Source organism: Elaeis guineensis, chromosome 14, assembly GCF_000442705.2.
Source record: "Elaeis guineensis isolate ETL-2024a chromosome 14, EG11, whole genome shotgun sequence".
Classification (NCBI taxonomy): Eukaryota; Viridiplantae; Streptophyta; class Magnoliopsida; order Arecales; family Arecaceae; genus Elaeis; species Elaeis guineensis.
The window spans coordinates 55,262,703-55,285,121 of record NC_026006.2 but is presented as its reverse complement, the minus strand read 5'-3'; the positions used below and the strand labels follow the sequence as shown (position 1 = coordinate 55,285,121).

The window sequence follows — 22,419 nt, the reverse complement described above, 5'->3', positions numbered from 1 at the left end:
TTAGTTATACAGCAATCATAATTTTTCTGAAACAGGGACGCCACCTTGTCTCATATACTGATTGCATTGAAAACTTCACTTGTATATTGGCATATTATATGTGGACCAAATTTCAGATGATGTCAGCCATGGCATGTTTCTACTTTGTTTTGTTCAGCTGAATTATGCTTGCTTCTAGCGTTCACCAATGCCAGCATCTTAGAAAAAGAGGATTCTAGCATTAAGAGGGTGTTTTGTTTGTGATCAAAATCGAAATTGGAATTGATTGGAATGATCATATCGCCTGATGTATTCATTTTGTGATCGGAATTGAATACATTTTGTGATCGGAATTGAAAATGGAAGGGAATTTGAATACTAAAGGAGAGTAATGATAAGATTTTGAAAGATTCAGGTATTTCTATTCCCTTCTGGAATTGGAAAGAGAGTAGGAGTTCTTTCAACCGAATTGTTAGAATGGAAGTTACTTATTTTCATTTTAGAGTCCAACATCCTTCTACAAAACATGTTGTGCCAACTGCATTCCATGTGTAACCGGGAAACATGTCCGGTTACTATCCTTGGTCTACCTGATTCTAAATAATTGAGCACAAGAGGCTGCATATATCCTTTGAAGCTCATTTCGGTTTTCTTTGTCATGCTACTACTTGGTTGGATAAGACTTCATTTTTGCAGCTGTAAGATCACCATATTTTCCTACAAAATCGTTGCATATTCTGTACAAAAGGAAGCTATGTGGTACCATTTTCCAACATATTACAGCAAACCAAGAGACGAGGAAAAATTTAGCCTCTGTTTACACCCCGTCTGGGACGGTTGCGAGCTCGTGAAACAGCAGCCACTTCCTCCTCTTTTTGTAGCAAGATTTCCCCATCGCCATCAACCCCAGCTGCTGCTGCTGCTGTTATCGCCTTCTCTGCTACTTCTGCTTCCTTTTCATCTTCATCATCATCTTCTGCAGCTGCTTCGTTCTCTTCCAGTATTGCTTGGTTCATTGCAAGCTAATGAAGAAACAAAACAAGCAGAAAGGCAAGTAACAGAGAATTATTTCCAACACTTTATCTCGAGCTGTTTGTTAGAAAAGGGGTCAGTGAGGATACATGGCGAACATATAATGTGCTACATAGCTGTGGGTGTTTTAGCTACCTCCTCAAGGTACTTCTCATCAAGCCTGTCGGCGATCCTGATGGAGGTGAAGATGGTGCCGGCGATGAGGGAGAAAGGGAGGACGAAGGCGAGGATGAGGCTGTTGGTGGTCGGCGGCCCAGCCCTCACAACTAGCTCTCTCTCCCGCCTTCTACGACCACCGCGAAGGTTTCCAGCAAGAGCAAGAGCACGAGTACGGGAGGAAGAGGGGCGCGAGGGGAAGAAGGTAGCAGCAGCAGGGTATTTGTTGAAATGCCATGGTGAGCTCGAGGGTGCAGGACTCAGAGCGAGGATGCTTCGAGCCATTTGGAGGTGTCGCCGGGTATGGTCGTGGGAAAGGGAGAGAATCTGAGAGGCCTCGTCGTTGCAGTGCTTTTTTAGGCCACGAGAGATCACAGCGGGATATTTATCTCGGTGGGATTGGGCTGGAGTTCCTCTAAATCCGAACCCAATGCTCCGCAACGCTGCATCCAACCAAATTGGGACACTGGAAAATCATATTGACCGGACGCTAAGGGTCTGTTCTTTTATATATAAATATTAAAAAAAATTAATCAATTGATCAATTTTTTTATATTTTTATATTTTTCAAAATGAATAAATTATTTTTTTATAGGTATCATTTATGCATGAAATAAAAAAAATATCTAGGAGGTGGCTAAATCATTTTTCCATCATCTAGAAAAATAATCTTTTTAATTCATTCCTAATATACATTTAACTTAATAATAATATAATATAATATTATATCATATCATATTTATAAAATATATTATAATAATATAATACTATAATAATATAATATATTATTATATATAATAACATATATTAATATAATATAGTAAGTATAATATAATATAATATAATAATGATATATAATAATATAATATATTATATATTAATATTTTATAATATATTATACTATATTATTATATATAATAATATTACAAAATATATATCATATTATATTAATATAAGATATTATTATAATATATTTATAATATATTAAAATTTTATAATATAATATAATAAGATAATATATCATCATAAGATAATATAATATATAATAATATTATATTAGAATTATATTATATATTATATATTATTATAATATAGTACATTATAATAATATAATAATGTTATAAAATATATGTTATATTATATTAATATAAGATATTAATATATTATAATATATTATTATATATAATAATGTATAATAATATAATATAGTATAATATTATATACTATAATATATTATAATAATATATAATAATATAATAATAAAATATATTATATGTCAATATAATATGTATTATATATAATACTATAATAATAATAATATAATATTTTTATATAATAGTGCATACTAATATAATATATTATATTATATTATGCTATATTATTATGTATAACAATATTATATTATATATTATATTATACTAATATAAGATATTAATATAGTATATTATATTGATATATTATATTATAATAATATAATATATAATAATATATAATAATATTTATATAATAAAAAATATTATAAAAATTATAGATAGATCATAGCAACTTATCCAAAAAAATAGTAATATAAAAGAACATGGGTAATAAATTTTTGAGCCATTTTTCAATATACAAAAGAATATGGATAAATTATTTTACTATCTAAATATTGTCTGAAAAATACTTATCCAGAAAAATATAGTTTTTTGGATAAATCTTTTATCCGCAAAAGAACGAGTCTTAAAGAAAAAAATATAGAGTGGATTTTCTATTTTGTCACATTTCCTCTGTTATCTATCTTAAAATAGAAGTCTAGAAGTAACGAACTTCTCCTACTGTCCCAATTTGGTTGGTTTTGATGAACAAAAATCATATCATCTGCGCACTAAAGAAGAAAATATGAAGCAAACTTTCTATTTTATCATGTTTTTCTTGATGCCTATCTTCTATCTTAAAATAAAAGTCTGAAGGTCAGAAACTTCTACCGGTGAAGTCATTAGTCCCATGATTAAAAAATAATAAAAAAAAAGAGAAATCATAAGTGGCATCATTTTTCTTCATCATTTTCAAAAATATTTTTTATCGATACATACTATACGATTAGATAATACACACTAAATAAATTAGTCATCTAGCAAGTCATACATACATTTAAGTTAATCGATACGTAGTTTTTAGAATATAATATTCACGATCAAATAATATATATTTAGTAAATTAATTATCTAGTAATTTAATATACATTTTTAAGTAAACTAATACATAATTTCAGGAACATCATGTTCACTACAACACACTACGTGGCCAGATAATATATGCTCATCAACTTTCTAATGTACACCATAATTTTTTTTAATATATATCCAATAATATTTTAATACACATCTCTAGGTAAATTAATACATAAATTTTAGAATATATTTTTTATCTGAAGGTGTGTATTAAATCATTGCTATATATATATATCAAAAGAAGCTTGCAATATATATCAGAAAATTAGTATGTATTATCTAGTCATGTAGTGTGTATCAGTAAAATGAAGTTATAGAAACTATATATCAATTTGCTTAAAGATATATCAAATTACTATATGACTAATTTACTAAATATATATTAACTAGCCGTGTACTAAGTATTAGTAAATTTTATATTTTGTAAACTATATATTGATTTATTTAGAGGTATATATTGAATTATTTGATGATTAATTTGCTTGATATGTATTATCTAATCATATAGTGTGTGTATTCTAAAACTAAGAAAGAAAGAAAATGTCATTTTTTTTTTTAATCGTAGGACAAACGATTCCATTAGTAAGAAGAGTTTTTAACTTTTAGGCTTCTTCTATAAGATGGATATTAAGAGGAACATAGCAAAATTGAAAGTTCGGCCTATATACCTTTCTCTAATGCCTGTCCCATTTGCTTTTTGTTAGGTCTTGATAAGCCAAATTGGACCCCTTTTCCCCCTCTCCTGAAATCAAAATTATTTAGATATCTGCTTAAAAATCTAAATTGTCTTGAAATGTTATGAGTTGGGGCAGGGGTTGTATCTTTTGCACCAAAGGATTCATCTTCCTTCATGAGTGCAATGATTGCTTTAGAATCTGTGCATCTCGATGGATGGAGTTCAAGGTGCTTTGAGATCTGTGTGATGCACGATTCAACAATCAGCTTTGTAAAAGAAGAACAATCATCCTTTACTTTCCAAACAATGTGAGCCGAGTCCTATTGACAAATTTCCATGTCAATGGGCTGGATCGGATCAAGATTAACTATCATTGATGAAAAGCAACAATCTCTGTCATTATCTCCTATTCTTTTAATATCAAGATCTGAAAAGTTTCAGCACTCTACGAGGGACCGTCATACTCATTCCTTTTTAAATACTAGCTTAGAACCCCATGCGATACACAGCATGTAATTATTTTCTCAAATAATATTTTTATAAATTAAAAATCCAACATAATATTAAAAACATCATAGATGATATCAAATATTATAAATAAAAATATAAACTCAAACACACATATCCTTTTGCCTGGTTCAAGGTTTGTAGCATATTCAAATCCCCTCATCTTCAACACTCTATGGGAGTTAAACAATCCAAAGGGAGCTAAGCATCCTATATTTACTGATGGATAGTAGATGGATTGATGTACCATTTAGTTTAAATTTTAAAGAACTGAAGTTACGAAACAAGTATTCATACTGAGTTAAGCCATTCACTATTCACCATAAGCAGTTGCAAAGTTCATGAGAAGTCCATAATCAACTTTTACTATACCATGATAAATTTATTTAAAATCATCAAGAAATATCTTTAATTTATAAATTTCTCAATAATACATATGGACAGCAGAAGCTAAGGTCATCCATCACCAATTTCTTTTTTCACCTGAAAGCCTTCCAACAGAATGTGGACCTTAATTTGGCGACATCATAAAAATCTATAACTTTGAAATGTTCATAGTGCAGACAATGGTCCTCTAGGTTTCATTTTTAACACCAATAATAGTGTAAAAATATGAATAAAAATAAAATAAAATAAAAAAACTTTTGCATCTATGGTTCTTGGTTCATCGAAAATTGCTGGAAGAATAAAAAAGTCATGAAAAATATAATCAAACATGCAAAAAAAAATTTCTTGTTTGAGTAGAAAGAAATAAAAGACTAAAAAATTTTGACAAACAGACCAGTCAAGCTCACCTGATATCCTAATTGCTCCACTACACCAGCACATCCCTCGACACGCCATTCCCAAACACGATCAAAAACAGCTAGCCGACGTCTGAAGATGATAGCTCATCCCCAGAATCCAAACCTCTACGCTCCCCCTCCTCCACCTTTCCCTACTGTGGAGCACCATCTCGGCTTTCGCCATCGAGAGCCCCACAACCGCAGCAGCACTCTTACTCACCGCCTCCTCCCTCGCACCCATCGACCGTGCAGAGCTAGCACACTTATTCTCCAGTGCCCTGATTCGCTTCTCGATCGTGATCTGCTTCTTGACCGCCGACGTCAAAAGCTTCCTCTGCAACCTTCAGTTCCACTCCTCCACCAACTCCTCCCTGCTCTCTCTCGGCTTGCTCCACTTCACCTCCGGCAGTGAGCTTTGGAGGCTCATCCATAGTGCCATTTGAAGCTCCAAACTCCGTTGAGCCTCTCCTATGGCTCTATGCCAGCAGCTTCTTCCGCAACCTCTCAAATGCCTGTATGGCTCCAATCTTTTCATGATTTCACTCTACATAATTTCTTGAATGCGTGGCATCTAAAAAGCCCAACCACATGTCAAACGAGACAACCTGTCTGGTTGCTCCGTTCTAATATATATATATATATATATATATATATATATATATATATATATATATATATATATATATATATATATATATATATATAATTTCATATGCGAAGGGAACACAGCTGATGTTACTTTCATCTCCATCCATTGGTTCGGTTCGGAGAAACGTTGTGCTGCCTTCTCTTTAACATGCCTCCTGGCCTCATCACACACGGTCAAAAGCAAGCACAAAAGCCATAGACACCAAAATTAGAGGACAAGCCCAGCATCCATCTGGGCTCCTATAAATTCTTCAAAAGTGTTAAAAAAAATTAGGAAATTCTTTGGCAAACTGTGCCATGGAAGAATAGAAGGGAAAAAAAAAAAAAATGAAAGGAGCCTTTTCCACCCATAATTCGGCGAGCAAGCGACTATTACCTTAAGTCCGACGAGGAATCAAATTTAGTGTATACGAATATAAAATCATGCATTGGTCCTTTTGCTGCAGGCTTTTGACGAATCCTTATTCCAGAAATATCTACATCTGGAACTATCAACCATAGGCACGTAACTGGTTCCCAATAAGTACATGCATTCAGCCCTAAAAATAAGTTATTGAACAAATGTGTTATGGTTTGGATAGTTCAAAATATTGGTCTGCTGATTGAACCTTACATCTTTTGACCTATGAATAATTAATCCTTATCATCATTATGCCGGAATCCATGCCAACTAACTAATTTGTATTAATTAGATTAAATATCATACTGATTACAAACTAATCATGATCAAATGTATCACAGAAAAGAGATTGCTGTTGATAATAGTTAACTTTGATGTCTATTATTTTATTTCATGTTTTAGTAATCAGAAGAAATGAATTCAAATCTAAGACTGCAAATGGGTTGGGTTGATCCATGACTTGATCCGATTCGAATCGTTTAAAAAGACTCACGGATTCAAGTCGGATTCTAAAATTGGATCTGTTCTATTTTTCGAATCGAATCTAGATTTACTAAATTTTGATCCAATCGGACCCACTTAAATTTTGGATTTATATGAATATTATGCTCAATGATCCAATTTGACTCGAACCCGTTATATGACTCAAATCCATTATATGCTAGCATGGGTTAAACATAAATTATGGTGGATTGCCCACCTAGACGATATTATCTTCTTCACTTTTCACCCTCACAATTGAGTGGCACCCACTGATTCAAGCTAATAGAGTCTCTAACAAATATTATCTTCTTCTCTTTTCGCCTCCACAAAAAATCCTTCGCATCAAATCTGCACAACTTTTCCAACTCAAAAAATTTAGAGGATTAGTAGGAAATAAATATTTGTTGTATCTCACGATCGGCTTTTATATATACATGAGATACATCTTAATAGTTTTTTGGGATGTAATTGTCACATGTTAACGATCACTCCAAAAATCATTGTTGTGAGTGTCATTGGATGGTAAACTTGTAAGATCATCTTCAACTTCAATCATAGGAATCAATTGAATAGCTATAATTGATGCCTATTGGTTAATTTGACCCATGATCTAACCCAGATCTAATCCGGATCCGAGCCTGACCTGATCTTTTGTTAAGTTGGATCCGGATCTAATATCAAGATCTGATCAAAAAATTGAATCAGATCGAAGTCACTCATGACCCGATCCGACCCAACTTATTTGCACCTCTATTCAAATCTCTTCATGAGAGGGAGTGGTGCATAACATTTCGACTTACTTCTTATGTAGAAGTATGAGATTTGGTACTTTATTGCATGATATTAAAACTGGATAAGTTGGATATAGTAGATTTGGCGGTCTATAACTAATATAGGAGAATGATTGAGGCTTTAGAAAAATGTAGGATTTTGATCGTATTTCATGAGTAATTTCTACTGTTGCTTTGAAGTCAACAATCCAATTTCTTTCCTCTTTTTTTTTTTTGAAAAGACCCAATTTCTTCCTCCCGATACTTCTAAGTTTAATACTGTGAATTTATATGTTAGAACTGTCAAGATAAAATTCAAAAAAACATAGCTTTCCTCTTTATATCAAACAACTTATATTTTATTTTTACACTTCTAGAATGTATTCTACAAACCTATTTTATAAAGAATAAAAAAAATATTATTATTATTATTCTCAATTAAATCTCCGTGATGCGGGGGTTAAGTGCTAAGTTGCAAAAGAAGATCAATCATCCTTTACTTTCCAAACGCCGTGACTTGAGTCCTATTGTCAAATTTCCATGTCAATGGACTGGGTCGGACCCATTTCGCACATCAAAAGTGGGCTGGGTCGGACCGATTTCTCACATCACAGATTGGCTGGGCCGGCCCGAACGGCCTGAAGACCGGATCAGGGACAAACGGGGCCCGGGCTTACGTTGCACACGCCTCGCAAACCCTACTTTTTTTTATCTCGCCGCACCTCCTCCGATTTACGTAAGCGTCAATACCTTGGTGCGCTCCGCCTCAGCTCTACTGCGGTCGATGCTCCGCTCTGGCGGCGGTGACCTGATCCAGGCGGGCCGGAGAGAGGAAGGCCTCTTTCTTAAACGGTGTTCGCCCTCCTCCCATCTCGCCCTCTCCTCGCCTCGCCTCCTTTCATGTCTTCCCTCGGCTTCCCCTTCTCTGCTGGCCTCCTTTGGACCGGGTTCCAAGTACTGATTTCCTCTCCATACCATTCTTCCCCTATACGGCTCGCTGCCTCCTCTGATCGACGAAGAAAAGAAGCTCTTTTTGAAAATTTTCCGTTGTTTAGTGGTGGTTCTTTGGCTCTGCGGTGAGAATGAGTGATCACAAGGTATTTTTGCGAAACCCTAGTTTTTTTAATATTGCCTTATCTGTCTCTGGATAGCTGGAATCATGTTTCGATATTTGGACCGTCTATGGTTTTGGTGTTTGATTTTGAGATTGGGTATCCATTGGTTTGTTGACAAAGCAAGGATTTTGATTACGTTATCGTGAATATTAGAGCTTGGTGTATTGATTTAATGGAGGTTTTGTTGCTTTTTGAACAATGACGCATGCAAAAATTTGGTTTTATGTGGGCTGATAACAATGTAGATATATATTGCTGTGTTGCTTTATTTTAGGTGCAAGAGGTAAACGTGTCACTTTCGGATCTGCTCCAATGATTTGTTGTGCCTGTTTTGGTGGATGCGTAGGAATCGACAAGATTCCTAATAAAGTTAGTTATTTCTTTTCTGCGTATGCAAATCCAATATTTATTAATGAATGCAGTACATCGAGTTTTGTTTATGACAGCACAATCTAATGCAACAATCGGTTTTTCCATGTTGAGCACTATTTGGATTGGAATTTGTCCATGGGATATTGGACTGACCTAGGCTTTTTTTTTTTTTTAACTTCAGATGGGCTGTTGTCGCGTCTCTTTTCACTAATTATAGTGACTACAGTATAGCATAATCAATTTGACAGTTGTTATGGACATATAGATTACTTGTGCTTATTTATTATTGTGGATTGGTTCACTCTTATACTGATCACATTACCAACCTATTCTTCTTGTTAATTGGCTACGTACCAGTCCCATGTGTTCCATATAGATGATATCTGGTATTTGCATATACCCACATCGATGGTAACAGATGCACTTTCAATTTCAACTGTAAGCATGAAGAGGTGAGGTACAAGCTAGGTGCAGATTATGACATCGGCATTGAGAGTCGGGGTCGGTGTGATGGGGTTTGCTTAGGCTGATTTTTGAGGTCCAATTATGCATGAGACAATTTTCTGTGTCATTTTGTGCATCATTTGGCCTTAAATATATTTTGTGGAAGATATGCTGGGCAACAAATTTAGGAAATATTTGCCAATGCTTGCAGAACTTGGACAGATGTGGTATGTAAATTAAAGTTTCTGGTAGATTATATGTCCACTGAGTTAATTACAGGAAAATTTTAAACTCTCTGGATATTCTTCTTTCATGTAATTATTATAGCCCATGGCGCTGCATGCTGGCAACTTTTGATTTGTTTGTTTTAATATGTGATGTTACATTATTTTTTTCACCTTTTATCTTTCAACTGATCACAGCTCTTGCCTGTCCGCTAGAGGCCATACTTCTATCTTGCTGGAAATTTAAAGTTGTCAAAACTCCTTACTTCTACATTCTAGTATGTCTTTTCTCAACTTTATTCTTGGCTGCATTTGCTTTAGCAGGTCCTATTATTTGGGTCATTCACTGAGGATGAGACTAGGTTCTTTCAAAGTCAGTTAGTTGAAAACAATGTGCGTCCTTTGGAGAAGGCAAGATCGCAGTTTGGATCTTTAAATTCTGCTTCTCTAAATTCATCTGATGGTTCCAGTGCTGAACCCAAACAAACTGATTCATCTGTAAGTTCAAAGAATGTCCAAGGTTCAAAGCTGGATTCGAAGGACGAAAGGACCAAGAATGAAAAGGCCAAAATAAGTAATAATTTCGAAAGGGATACTGGGGCTCAAGCAAATGGAAGCCCTAACTCTTGTCTTTCCCATGATAATGGGATTACTGAAAATGGGAGCGATACTCTAGATTTAGCTTCTTTGCCAATATCTGAAACTGAAGCTGCCAATACAGAGTTGCTATCAAGCCCAAAGGTGCATCAGAATGGAATTCAAACACCTAAACACAACAGCATTTTAGTTGATTCCTCAGCAGTTGTGAACTCTGTGTTGGATGTTCCAAAAATATCGAGTGAGAAAACAAAATCGTCTGACGGAATACTTCCACGAGGCTTAATAAATTCAGGAAATCTATGCTTCCTTAATGCAACCCTGCAAGCACTTCTCTCCTGTTCACCATTTGTCCAGCTTTTGCAAGACCTAAGAAATCAAAATATTCCTAAGGTTTTGATAATTCATAACACTACTTACATTCTTTTTTTTTGTGTTTTTTCTCTTTGATCCTCATTTAGATTACTTGTTTCTATTTTAGATTGGCTATCCAACGTTAAATGCATTTGTGGAGTTTATCTCTGACTTCGACATGCCTGATGATTCAAGTGCAAAGAATAATGAGAGAGAAGTTCTTGAAACTGGGAAGCCTTTCAGCCCCATTGTGTTTGATCCTGTTCTGAAAAAGTTTACCCCTGACTTGCCAACTGGAATATCAAGCAGGCCAAGGTGTGTGCTTGTACGGTACTCTTGTTGTGTTTTCCTTCCATAACATAGTAATTTACTTTTTGAGTTGTGTTTATTTATGGATTTCCCAGAAAATTGTAGAGGTTTCTCTAAATCAACAAAGGAAAATAAATCTTGATACTTTATGAATTTAACCTGTTGATCCTATATTTTTGTTCTTTCTTATTTTGGGTTTTGTCACTTAAAGGTCCAGAATTAATAGTCCTCATAATTGATATAAAGAAACATTGGATCTTATGATTCTTTTAGTCAAATGGATAAGTGGCAGATGAGGAAGTCAAGCTTGATTTATAGGAATTTTCTTCTAGTCCTCTAGCTATATTTGCCATGTGGAATTTGCTATTACAACATCTATGGAAATACATTGGTGTGCCAGTTTCTTTTTTTTTTTTTTTTATGGTATATATGTGCATGGGAAAGGGGTGTTAAATGAAACAGCTGGACATTAAGTTAAAGCTAGGTGAATCATTTATGTCACTTATCTAGAAATGCAATGGTTTTTTCAGGTTCTAAGGGTTTATTTGCAAACAGCCAGTGCAAATGTACCTAATTAGATGTCTGTGGTGTTGAAGTCTTATTTTTTACTCGACATGTTGTTATGCTGTAGTTTGTAGTACCACAGAAAATCTGAACTAGTTCTGCCTAAAACAAAAGGTCATATAATATGTTTATAATTTACAATTTCGGTTGGTAGAAAACATGGATTTCTTTAGTTGTCGCCTGCTATTAATTGGAGAGAGATATGTTTCAAAACTACAATTTAATAGTTAAGATTTTTTTGTCATGCAGTACATCAAGGTTTTAAATCCCGTGGGATGAGACTGTTCCGATTTTTTCATGGAACGGGATGCATCGCCGTCCCGCTCCGTCCTGACACTTGGGACAAAGGATGTCCCAAGGTATCCCGATCGGGACGCTGGGACACTAGCGGGACAGTCTGTCCCAACACATGGGATGGTACCCCATCCCGAAATCCCACGGGATGTCCTACTGGGATCTGAATCCCTACAGTATATAGCTTCATGCAACTGTCAGTGCATGCACCATTTCAATAGTAAAATAACATTGTACTATTATCGCTAATAAATTCTATGTTGCTTCCATGTCATATGACATGATAATGAGCCCAGTTATTTGTCAATCCACTGAGTTCTTAAACATGCATGTGGAATTTTATGGTGTATCTGGAGACCACTGACTTATGCTGAACCAACTAAAAGTTCAATCTTTGAACCTATCATGTGGATGCTGTAGAAAGTGAACTTTACCCCACTTTTCTCTGTAAAACACCATTAACCTTAAAAACTTTTGCAATTATGAGAGAGCCTGTATGTAGATTTTTATATGCATGGTGCCTTGTTTATAGTAAAAAAAACTTAAAAAAAAAAAACTCTTAAGATAATGGTGTATCATTTAAATTGTTGGGATCACGCATAGATATGTATACATACTAGGGGTAATTGGGGGTGGGCGTGCATGCATGCCATTGATTGGGCATATCTGTGTGTAAGCTTTCTGCATTGGGAAGGGGAAAATTTTCATTCCAAGCCTGTTAATTCTTCCTCAAGGTTTTTGATATATTTTTCATGGAGCCCAAGAAATATGAATTTGTTCAAGGCTATCTAGGTAGATGATGCTATATCATATGTCTTAGTGAATTCTAATTAGTAATCCAATGATGCAAATTTAAAGAGCAATTATCTCATTTGATAGAATTCCGTCTTAAGTATTGTTAATCCTGAGATACATTATTGACCCTCTCCATATTAGGCTTTTGGGGTCAAATGGTTAATATTGTATCATAGCTTGGGTTGGTTGGAGGCCATGAGTTTGGATCCCCTCCATGCTAATTAGTTATTTAATTACCCGGTTATTATCTTGACTCATGCCAGTCACTGCATTTAATACCTTGACTTATTTCAGTCAATATGGTCCCACCACATGCATGGTCTGGCCTGCACATGAGAGGGATTGTTGAGCCATTAAGCTTTTGGGATCCATTGGTTAGTTAACAAATATTCAATCACTTTTATGAGATGCATTTTATCTTCATTTTGTAGTAACATTTTTCTCTCTATCAAAAGACAAACAATTGACAAACGCCTTCAATGCTTTGTTTAAGTGACTTATCAGTAAGATGGAGTATTTTCTTAGGCTGCTATCTATTACCTAAACATCAATTTTTTGCAGACAAGAAGATGCCCAGGAGTTTTTGAGTTTTGTCATGGATCAAATGCACAATGAACTGCTGAAGCTTGATGGCCATTTCTCTGGTTCAAATGGAGGAAAATTGCCTCTGGTTTCTTATGCTGAAGATGATGGTTGGGAAACTGTTGGACCAAAAAACAAGTCTGCAGTGACCAGAACCCAGAGCTTTGTGCCATCTGAGTTAAGTGCAATTTTTGGGGGTCAATTAAGGAGTGTTGTGAAGGCCACAGGTACCCTGACTGTGTTGCATTATAGATATTAGAATGCAAATAGTGCTAAGTATCTGTATATGCTCTGCTTGATTTGTTCAATAAATCTCAAATCTAGCAGTTTTCTTTATTATAGGTTCCTCTGATTGCGAGCATGGACATTGAACTCCTCTTTTCTCCAGTGCTAGCTGTTTTTACTATTTTTTTAGTCGTGCTATTGTAGCTTCGTGCATGTGTATTCATTAAGATGCTCCCAAACAACATGGCTTTCTATTTGATTGAGAGTATTATTTGTTCTGACCATAGACACTTGTCCATGCAATGAACTCAATCTTGGCTAGCTTTCCTACAAGCCTTGTGATGGTGTTGCTGTATCACCTTGACAAGTTAATTTCAAATGTCTTAATGTTGCTATTGCTTCCCATACTTATAATGCTTCATTGCTTTAGTTATAATAACAAAAATCTGTTATGTGGTGGCAATATTTGTTATTCATTTAAAATGACTATTGGCATTCAGGGTCCTTGAAGAAGCATGCTTATTAACTTATGGTGCTTTTCTTTTGCTTAATCTCTGTTTGCTAAGGGAAGTGCTCAAGGGGCTCATATGGGTAGCAGGAATTTTTAGTGGCAGATAGAATAGCATTGATTGGGCCATGGCGAGTTCACCAAGAACATGAAATTTGATTTTTTTCGTAATATTACTTCTCTCTAGTTGAATGGTGCTAGTTAAAAAGCCTTATTTGGAAGAGGCTTGGTCATGTTAAGTTTGTAGCTTACTTGGAAATGTGAATAATCCTTCCTGTTACCCTATTTAGGTGCCTATAGAAAATTTTGGAATTTAACACTGAAGTTTGTATAAATATTTAAATGATGATGTAACAATTTAAAATCATGTTTCTGGCCGGTAATATCAAATTTATGTATTAGCTGGATATCTCGTACTGTTGATGCCCTTCTCCTGTTACTAATACTGTAAGGATTTGTATTAGTATCTCTGAGTAAGATGGTGGTTAATACTGATAACTATGATAAGAAGTCATACCTCATTATTTGGATTGACTTTTGACTAAAGCATCACCTCTTTTCATATCCAGTACCATGCTAAGCATTTATCTTAGCTTCAATGGCCAGGTTTGCCTTCAAAAACAAAGTATCAGAGCATCTTACATTTTTTGTCATGTTGACAGATAATTAATATTAGCTAATTTTATATATGATTTTAATCTTGATGTCGATACTGAAATGCTAATTTTATAACCTTAAGTTAAAACTAACAAGTGCCGTTCCATATTATATATCCCATATATGCTACGTAGTGAAACACACCTTAGCAAACAAACCTTGTCTCAGTTATTTGGGACCACTTGTGTGACAATAAATCTTTACCATGTCTCTTTTATTCTGCTATCAGCTTACAGGTTCATTTCGGCGCTTTGAGTCTGCATGTCCACGAATCCTAACTGTTGCCACTCTTTGAAATTCAAAATACTGTGAGTTGTCTCCGATTGAAATGTCAGGTCCTAGTTGTATGAATTTCTTCACACAGCTTTTGTATTGTGTTACACTTGCATTGTATCTGCTATTTGAGATTTCTTTCCTTCAGTACAATTGGTTATGTCGTTTGGTAGTTTTGCGGCCATGTCTTTAGATCCTTCAGTTTGAGAATCAGGGACTTGATACCTTGTATTGGCACGGATATGTGCCTTGAATTCCCCCATTTATTGAGATGCTGTAAGCTGATACTTTGTTTTTGTCCAGCAATGGATGACATAGTTTATTCAAAACTTAAAAACTGACACTGATTCTAATGTCAATGCAAGAGTTATGTGATGAATAATTCCAGATGATGCTTGCATCTTCATTGCAATTTATGTAGTTGGATTTATTATAATGCTTTGTGATGCAGGCAACAAGGCTTCAGCTACAGTTCAGCCCTTCCTTCTGCTCCATCTTGATATTTTTTCTGAAGCTGTTCATACTATTGAAGATGCACTTCATTTGTTTTCTGCTCCCGAAACTGTTGAAGGATACAGAACTTCAGCTGGCAAGGTATCCACCCGTTGCTTTATTGTCTAGTATGATTCATTGTGAAGAGCCATTTGGCAGGCATCTTATTTTCAAATTCATATTCTCTGTTACCTTTGACTAGAGTTATGGAAACCAAGGATTTATGTACCACATTGTATTGGTATAATGTATGATATGTCCTATGCCAGACGGGGACAGGAGTGGTACAAAGGCACATGACTGGTAGGGTAGGTTATTGTACCTTGCCAGCTCCTGAATGGCACATGGTAGTTTAATCCTTTGGGGAAACCTGTGAATGGTTTATGCTTTAGCATGTACATCTAAATACGAACTTTTTAGCAAGGATCATCTTAGCACTGTTATTAAAAAAATACTATGATTCACAATTCGGATCTTATAATGTGGATCAAGAATGTCCTTAACAATCTGAATCTCATACTTGGGTAAGAATTGGTTAGGAACGTAGGATATAGATCTGTATTATGAATTGTACAGTCTCTTGGATTATTAGATCCAACTTGACTATGCTATTTACTTATTAAATAATGTAAGCCTATGTTTGATGGTTTATTCGTTTATATTAGCGTTAAACTTGCTTATCACTGATAAGGCTCAAGTGTAAAATCAGCAAGCCTGTCATTGGAATTCGTTAAATGAAGAATGTGAAGCAAAATTTTATATTTTTACGACTGCAGGAAAAAATCTTATCTCTTCACCACTCCTCCCCCCCCACCCCCCCAAAATAAAAATAAAAAATAAAAAATATACCTGAGAGGATAATCAAATTGATAGGTTAACTAATGTGTATGGACTTTTATTTTTCATTCAACCGTTTCATTGTTGGCTTATATTTTAATTTTGTATATTTGTTTCATATTTTGAGAATTCTGAAACAAATCAGGAAAAAATTAGAATCTGCTATCTAATCAATCCAATATAACCTCCTCTATGATTAGTCACTCGATCCTGATCTTAACGATACTACAAGCATTAAATATATGAACCAATTAAACTGCTCTTCCTTATTTCTTTCTTTATGAAATAATGCATCCAAGTGTCAGTTATCTCATGAAGCTACTAGTGGTATAATGTTCTTCATGCCTGAGGAAGGAGGGCAGGCCTGGCGTGGTGGTAAGGTTGCTCCATTTTGACCTGGATATCATGGATTCAAAATGCAGAAACAACCTCTATATATACAGGAGTAATGCTTTGTACAGCCAACTCTCACCAGACCCTGCAATAGTGGGAGCGTTGCACTCTGGGATGCCCTTTTCTGTCATGTTTGAGGAGCATTTTTGGTGATCACAACATTATTGCATTTGAGCATCCTCAAAACATTGATTTGTGTGCTTGAAGGACATATAAATTTTGGACAGTTAGTGCTACCTGAACATCTGATGTTGTTGCCTGATGTTAATTGTCACAAAGTGTGTGACACTTAAAATCTCAAAAGAAACTGAAACAAGGACAATTTAGTGCCATCCAAATACGTAAACTGTATAAAATTCTGCTAATTTTAATTAGGTTGGCTACTAGATGGTTTTTCTTGTTGAAATATTGTTTATGCTATGTGTCATTCAAGAAGAGAAGAAGAGGTATGATAATCAAAAGCATTCAAACACACTATCTTAATGAAGTTTCGCGTTTTAGGTGATTGAGTGTGAAGTATGTTTATAGTTGCATTGAAGTGTCAAACACCCATGTGGAATGCTGACACTTCAGGCTAATGTAAGTAGAAAGGTTTATTCTTTATACGTAGAGTGCCAGGACCTCTTAGTGTCCGAAAGTGTTCATACTCTGAAATTCTAAAAATTATTGTGTTTGGCCAACATATTAGAGAATTTGGGACAATTCAGAAAACAATCTGATGACAGATGTACTATTATTTTGGCCATATTTTTTCCTTGCAAAGTTGTTTTTTATATATAGTATCAAAATCTGATGCAATTCCTCAATACCTCCCTCATGTGGAGGTTCCTTCTCCCAACAAATTGTGTTTTGTCATGGTGCACAAGTCTTTAGCCAAGAAGGCTCCATAATAAGACCAAGCAGATGTTTACAATCAGCTGCCACCTTAGATCAAAATCTTCCAGCTTGTGCCTACTCGTTTGGCTTATGCCACTAGGATCTTCCACAAATTAGTTTATGTTCAGAATGCAGAGTACTTTGTTCTTGGCTGAACTTGGTTAGTAGGAAGATGTACCTTTTTTTGCAGCAGGAAGTTACACATGCACACACATTGTTTGGGAATGAAGAAGGGGCGAGGGGGATGCCTATAGAACTCTAGAGCATAGGCAAGTAGAATTCAAGAAAGCAGAAGGCATGATATTATTCTCAATCCCACATTAGTTCACATTGCCACTCTAGTTCTGGATTTTGCATTTCAATGACCAGATGAGTATGCTGCTATTGGCAAACTTCTTAAAATCTTCCATCGTACCTTCATTCAAGTCTTCTTAGGTAAACATTTCCTCTTTAACTTCTCTTCCTTCAAAGCCTGTGTGCCCCTCAGCTTTTTCCACCATCGTGTATTTCAACAACTTATTTCAATATGCTTGCTATGGATGCATGTCCAGAGCTTTAATTTAATTTCCTTCCATCAGACATTTTCCATCATGCTTTTTCTATACATCCACTTCAGCATCCTTACTGCTGTTATATTGAACCCTCATCTGAGCACCTTATTTTCTGCCCAACATTTTTGTAAATAATATATGGGCTTTATGGTATACAACACTTTTTAGCATACATTTATTACACCATTATAATCGCACTTCTTCATCCAACCCATCTGTTCTCATACTGATAGAAACATCTTAATTGATGTCCTCATAAGTAAATATTCAGGTATTTACTTATGGGTGGTTGTAGTTCATTGCTTGTTACCAAGATTTGTATCTGGTTAATTATCAAGATTTATATCTGGTTAATCATCCATAAAAGTTGTTCTGTAAAACTATTACAACCTTTTTCTTTTGGCCTCTTATGCTCCCAACTCATCCTCTGCAAATCCTTCTATGAATTGCTTAAGGGGGATGATTTAAAAAAAAAAAAAAATCATCAATGGGAAATTACAATCAATTTTGACATCAGTTTTTTTTTTCTTTTTTTCATTGTACCAGATCTTAATGTTTATTCACGGACAGACATTAGTCATTGCTTGAAGTTTCCTTTGTGGTTGAAAATTGTTCAAATGTTGAATTATCTTAATACCTTTTTTGAAGACCAGGAATAAGAGTATCATGCTTAGGTTAGTAGTATCCAGTGCAGAAACAGCAAAGCAAACTTCTTTTCCTGCAAATATAATGTGGATCACATCAGTTATTATTCATGCATACCTTTTCTATAATACCAATCCATGCAATAACTTAAAGTTTTGTCTTGAACCATGTCAAAGTACTGAACCTATACTTCATGCTGAGTTTAAGTCCAGATCATTACCACTTGGTCATGATTTCATTGAATGCACCTTTATGCATTGTCTTTTTATGATCGGCTATCCATTAGCAAATTATTCTTGGGTTCTCTTTTAATATTTTGTTATTGACCTCCTGAAAGAAATCAAGAATTAAAAATGTCCTTAAGCATTGCATCCCTACCCATTTCAAAAAACTGCTTGGTTTTGATGGATAGGAACACTATTTTGTGTGTAGGCTGCGGTGGTCAGTGCTAGCAAGTCTGTAAAAATACAGACGCTTTCCAAGATATTGATACTTCATTTGATGAGGTTTAGCTATGGAAGCAAAGGAAGCACAAAATTGCATAAGCCTGTCCGGTTCCCCCTTGAGCTGGTACTTGGCCGTGAGTTACTTGTCTCTTCATCATCAGAGGTGAGATTTTCTTCCATGCATTTCTGTTTGTGCTATTCTCAAGCTCTTTTTCCTTGATGTTTCATGATTTTGATCCTAAATCCATGCCTCTTTACAATTTTTAAGTCCTTGCAATTTTATTCATACTGCATCGACCTCTACTAACACGTCGCTTGAATCCCTTCAATGCGAAACTTACATATGGAGGAAATAGAAAAGATAGGAAAGTGAGAAAAGTCCACATCGGGAAACTAAACATCAAATGATTTTTTTAGTGGCACTTCCAGGTGCCTGAATTGCCAAGTCGTTGACATTTTGACATGTTCCATTTTATTTCTGCAGAGCCGGAAATATGAGCTGGTGGCCACTATCACACACCATGGTAGAGAACCCTCTAAAGGTCATTATACTGCTGATGCCAGGTATTCCAATGGTCAGTGGCTTCGGTTTGATGATGCGTCTGTCACTTCTGTTGGTGCGAAGAAAGTCCTGCACGACCAGGCATATGTTCTCTTTTACAGACAAGTATAGGTGGTTGATGTATTCTTTTTGTCTTGTTGGTTTAGCTAACCTCCATGTTAATACAATTGTGGAATTTGTGGGCTGAAAGAAACAAATGCTGGGAATATATGTAAAGCTAAGTAAACTGGATTTTCCGGGTATATCTTCTTGTTTCTTACTCACATGGTGGAAAAACGAACCTTTTGTAACATTTTTAAGTGCTTATTTATTGTGCTGATACATATAGGAGTGCATCTTTTTGTCCCTGCAAAGCCCCTAATCAGCCATATCTGAGTTATTTCTTTTAGTATTTAGATGATTATAACCATATGTGAGTTATTTGTTTAGTATTTAGATGATTATGTTTGTTTTTCTTGGTCTACAGGGCTGCAAATGAATTAAGCTGCTCGGGTTCTGGTCGGTAAATAAGCCAGTTCACAAAATTGTGGGAAAGCTCAGCTTGATAAAAACTCGACTCAGAGCTTATATGAGCTGAAGTTTTGAATAATGGAAGTCAAGCTTCACTCGGGCTCGGACAATACTGGTTTTATGCAGAAGGGAGCTCGAGCAACGCTAGATTATATCAAGCTAAGCTTGAGCAGCCTGAAACTCTGCTACTTGGTTCATTTGTACCCCTAGGTCTCTTACCCCAAATCCTTTTTCTTGTTTGGCCACCTCTGTGTGTTGCAAAGTTGATATATATATATATATTTGGTAGAAAGTTGATAAAAATTATTTGCTGTGGTTGTCGATGCATCAAGTTGTTGACTTGAGGCAAAATCTTTATCCATGAATTAAGGCTTGTTTCAATGATCATGCTTAGCACAGTTCTGGTTTCCATCTTGGATAATCTATACCCAAATACTTATCTTGGATTATTAAAGTGGAAGTGGATCTCCCCCACCCTCTCAAACAATAAAAAATAAAAAGGCTTCGGATGTTTACCATTTTCTTGGAACATATTGTGCAAGTTCTACTAGCTCTACCTCTTTTCCTTGAATTCATGTGGAGATGAAGTTGCCCAATTAAATATAGGGGCTCCAGCATATTAATTTGGTGTATGTTTGTTATTGTGTGGGAGTGGGTTACCCAATTGCTCCCCTATTGGAAGCCAATAATTAGTGGGTTGTGGACTAGGACCAAATTGAAGTCAGATTGTTTGTTGGATTGGTGGTTAGCTTTTTAATCATGTATTTAGATGGTATAGATGTAATCATTGGCAATACTAAGTTTAGGAATGCGCAAGAATTGAGATTATTGGCCATCGATTTTCTTAGATTACATGAGAGATCTACTCATGCCTATCTCATGTCATTGCCACTAGAAAGGATTAGAGCTGTCAACGGATGGGGTCCAGACTTGAGATCCATGGGTATTTATCCGACGGATCCAGATCTGGTATTAGTATTGGACTCATTTATCCGGATTCGATAAACCATCATGTAAACGAATAAGATCTAGATATTTAATATCCAGACCCGATAGATTCGGAACCCGAATAATATATATATATATATATATATATATATATATATATATTATAAATATATGTTGTTATTATAATTGTATGTTGTTATGTTTTTGGATGTTTTAATTGAAGTTTTACTTGTTGAATTTGAACAACTTTTATACTTTTATTTGTATGATTATATGATTGTATAATTTTTAGGTATTTTTCTAGATTATTATATAATTTTTAGATTTTTTTTTGAGACTTTAAATATGAATTTCAGGTCTCGGAATCGGATCCGGATATCCGAGATCCATCGGGATCCGGATCTGGTACTTCAAGGCTAGATCCATCGGGTATTCGGGTCCGGATCTGGTACCAATAATTAAGATCGGGTCTGGATCTGAATATTCAGATTTCGATCCGAATCGGATGCTTCCTACCTACCTCGTAAGCAAGCTTTGAAAGAGCTAAGCAATGAACTGATGGTGAAAACTTTGAATACTTTTTTTCCACCCCAAATTGATGGCTATTATTTAAATCATCATGGCCAACACTTGTGACAAACCGTCATCATATACCAATTTGTTCTTTTGAGTAAAGCAAAATAATGGATGCTTTTTCTTTGTTTTTGATTTCAAAATAATTACACCTTTCGATTTCAATTGCTTCAAGACCTGCAGCATTTTTTGAGGCAGTCAACAGCCAAAACTTACACATATTTCCAGGCCTTGTGCTCTAACCGAACTTCTTTGTTCTTGAGCCACACATGAACTCAGCTAAAATAGGACATTGTGAACTGTAATAATTTTATTTGTGCAGTTTTACCTCCTGTTTTGGACGAAAGTTGACATAAAAATTCTATAATCTCAGAAGGCATATGTGATAATTAAATGGTCTCAATTTAGATTGGAGATGATTCTTACCAAAAATGTCCCAATGACTTGTGATGATATATACAAGTAAGTTCTCTCTGATGAACTTGAATGGTAATGGACTAACCATCTCTCTTTTATTATATATATATATATATGTATGTATGTATGTGTCGGTGTGTAGGTATGTATATGTATATATGTATGTATGTATGTGTAACCCTTTTTATTAACTTATATCAAACTAGACCT

At 35.1% G+C, this 22,419-nt stretch overlaps 2 protein-coding genes across 3 annotated transcripts; one reads left to right on the top strand and one right to left on the bottom strand.

Annotated features, from left to right (window-relative positions):
- Positions 1-666: 666 nt before the first annotated feature.
- Positions 667-1,586, bottom strand: LOC105057672 (uncharacterized). The gene is made up of 2 exons (XM_010940350.4): positions 1,147-1,586; positions 667-1,001 (listed from the first exon to the last, which is right to left on the bottom strand). The coding sequence occupies exons 1-2, from the start codon at positions 1,450-1,452 to the stop codon at positions 786-788; spliced, it is 522 nt and encodes a 173-aa protein (XP_010938652.1). The 5' UTR covers positions 1,453-1,586; the 3' UTR covers positions 667-785.
- Positions 1,587-8,405: 6,819 nt separating this feature from the next.
- LOC105057670 (ubiquitin carboxyl-terminal hydrolase 24) lies at positions 8,406-20,106 on the top strand. Of its 2 annotated transcripts, none has more exons than XM_010940349.2 (7): positions 8,406-8,743; positions 10,126-10,791; positions 10,880-11,067; positions 13,276-13,523; positions 15,411-15,553; positions 19,186-19,362; positions 19,684-20,106. In XM_010940349.2, the coding sequence occupies exons 1-7, from the start codon at positions 8,729-8,731 to the stop codon at positions 19,870-19,872; spliced, it is 1,626 nt and encodes a 541-aa protein (XP_010938651.1). In that variant the 5' UTR covers positions 8,406-8,728; the 3' UTR covers positions 19,873-20,106. The 2 variants fall into 2 exon arrangements, with proteins under 2 accessions (XP_010938651.1, XP_010938650.1); XM_010940348.4 differs by having other exon boundaries at positions 8,490-8,743; positions 10,123-10,791.
- Positions 20,107-22,419: the final 2,313 nt, after the last annotated feature.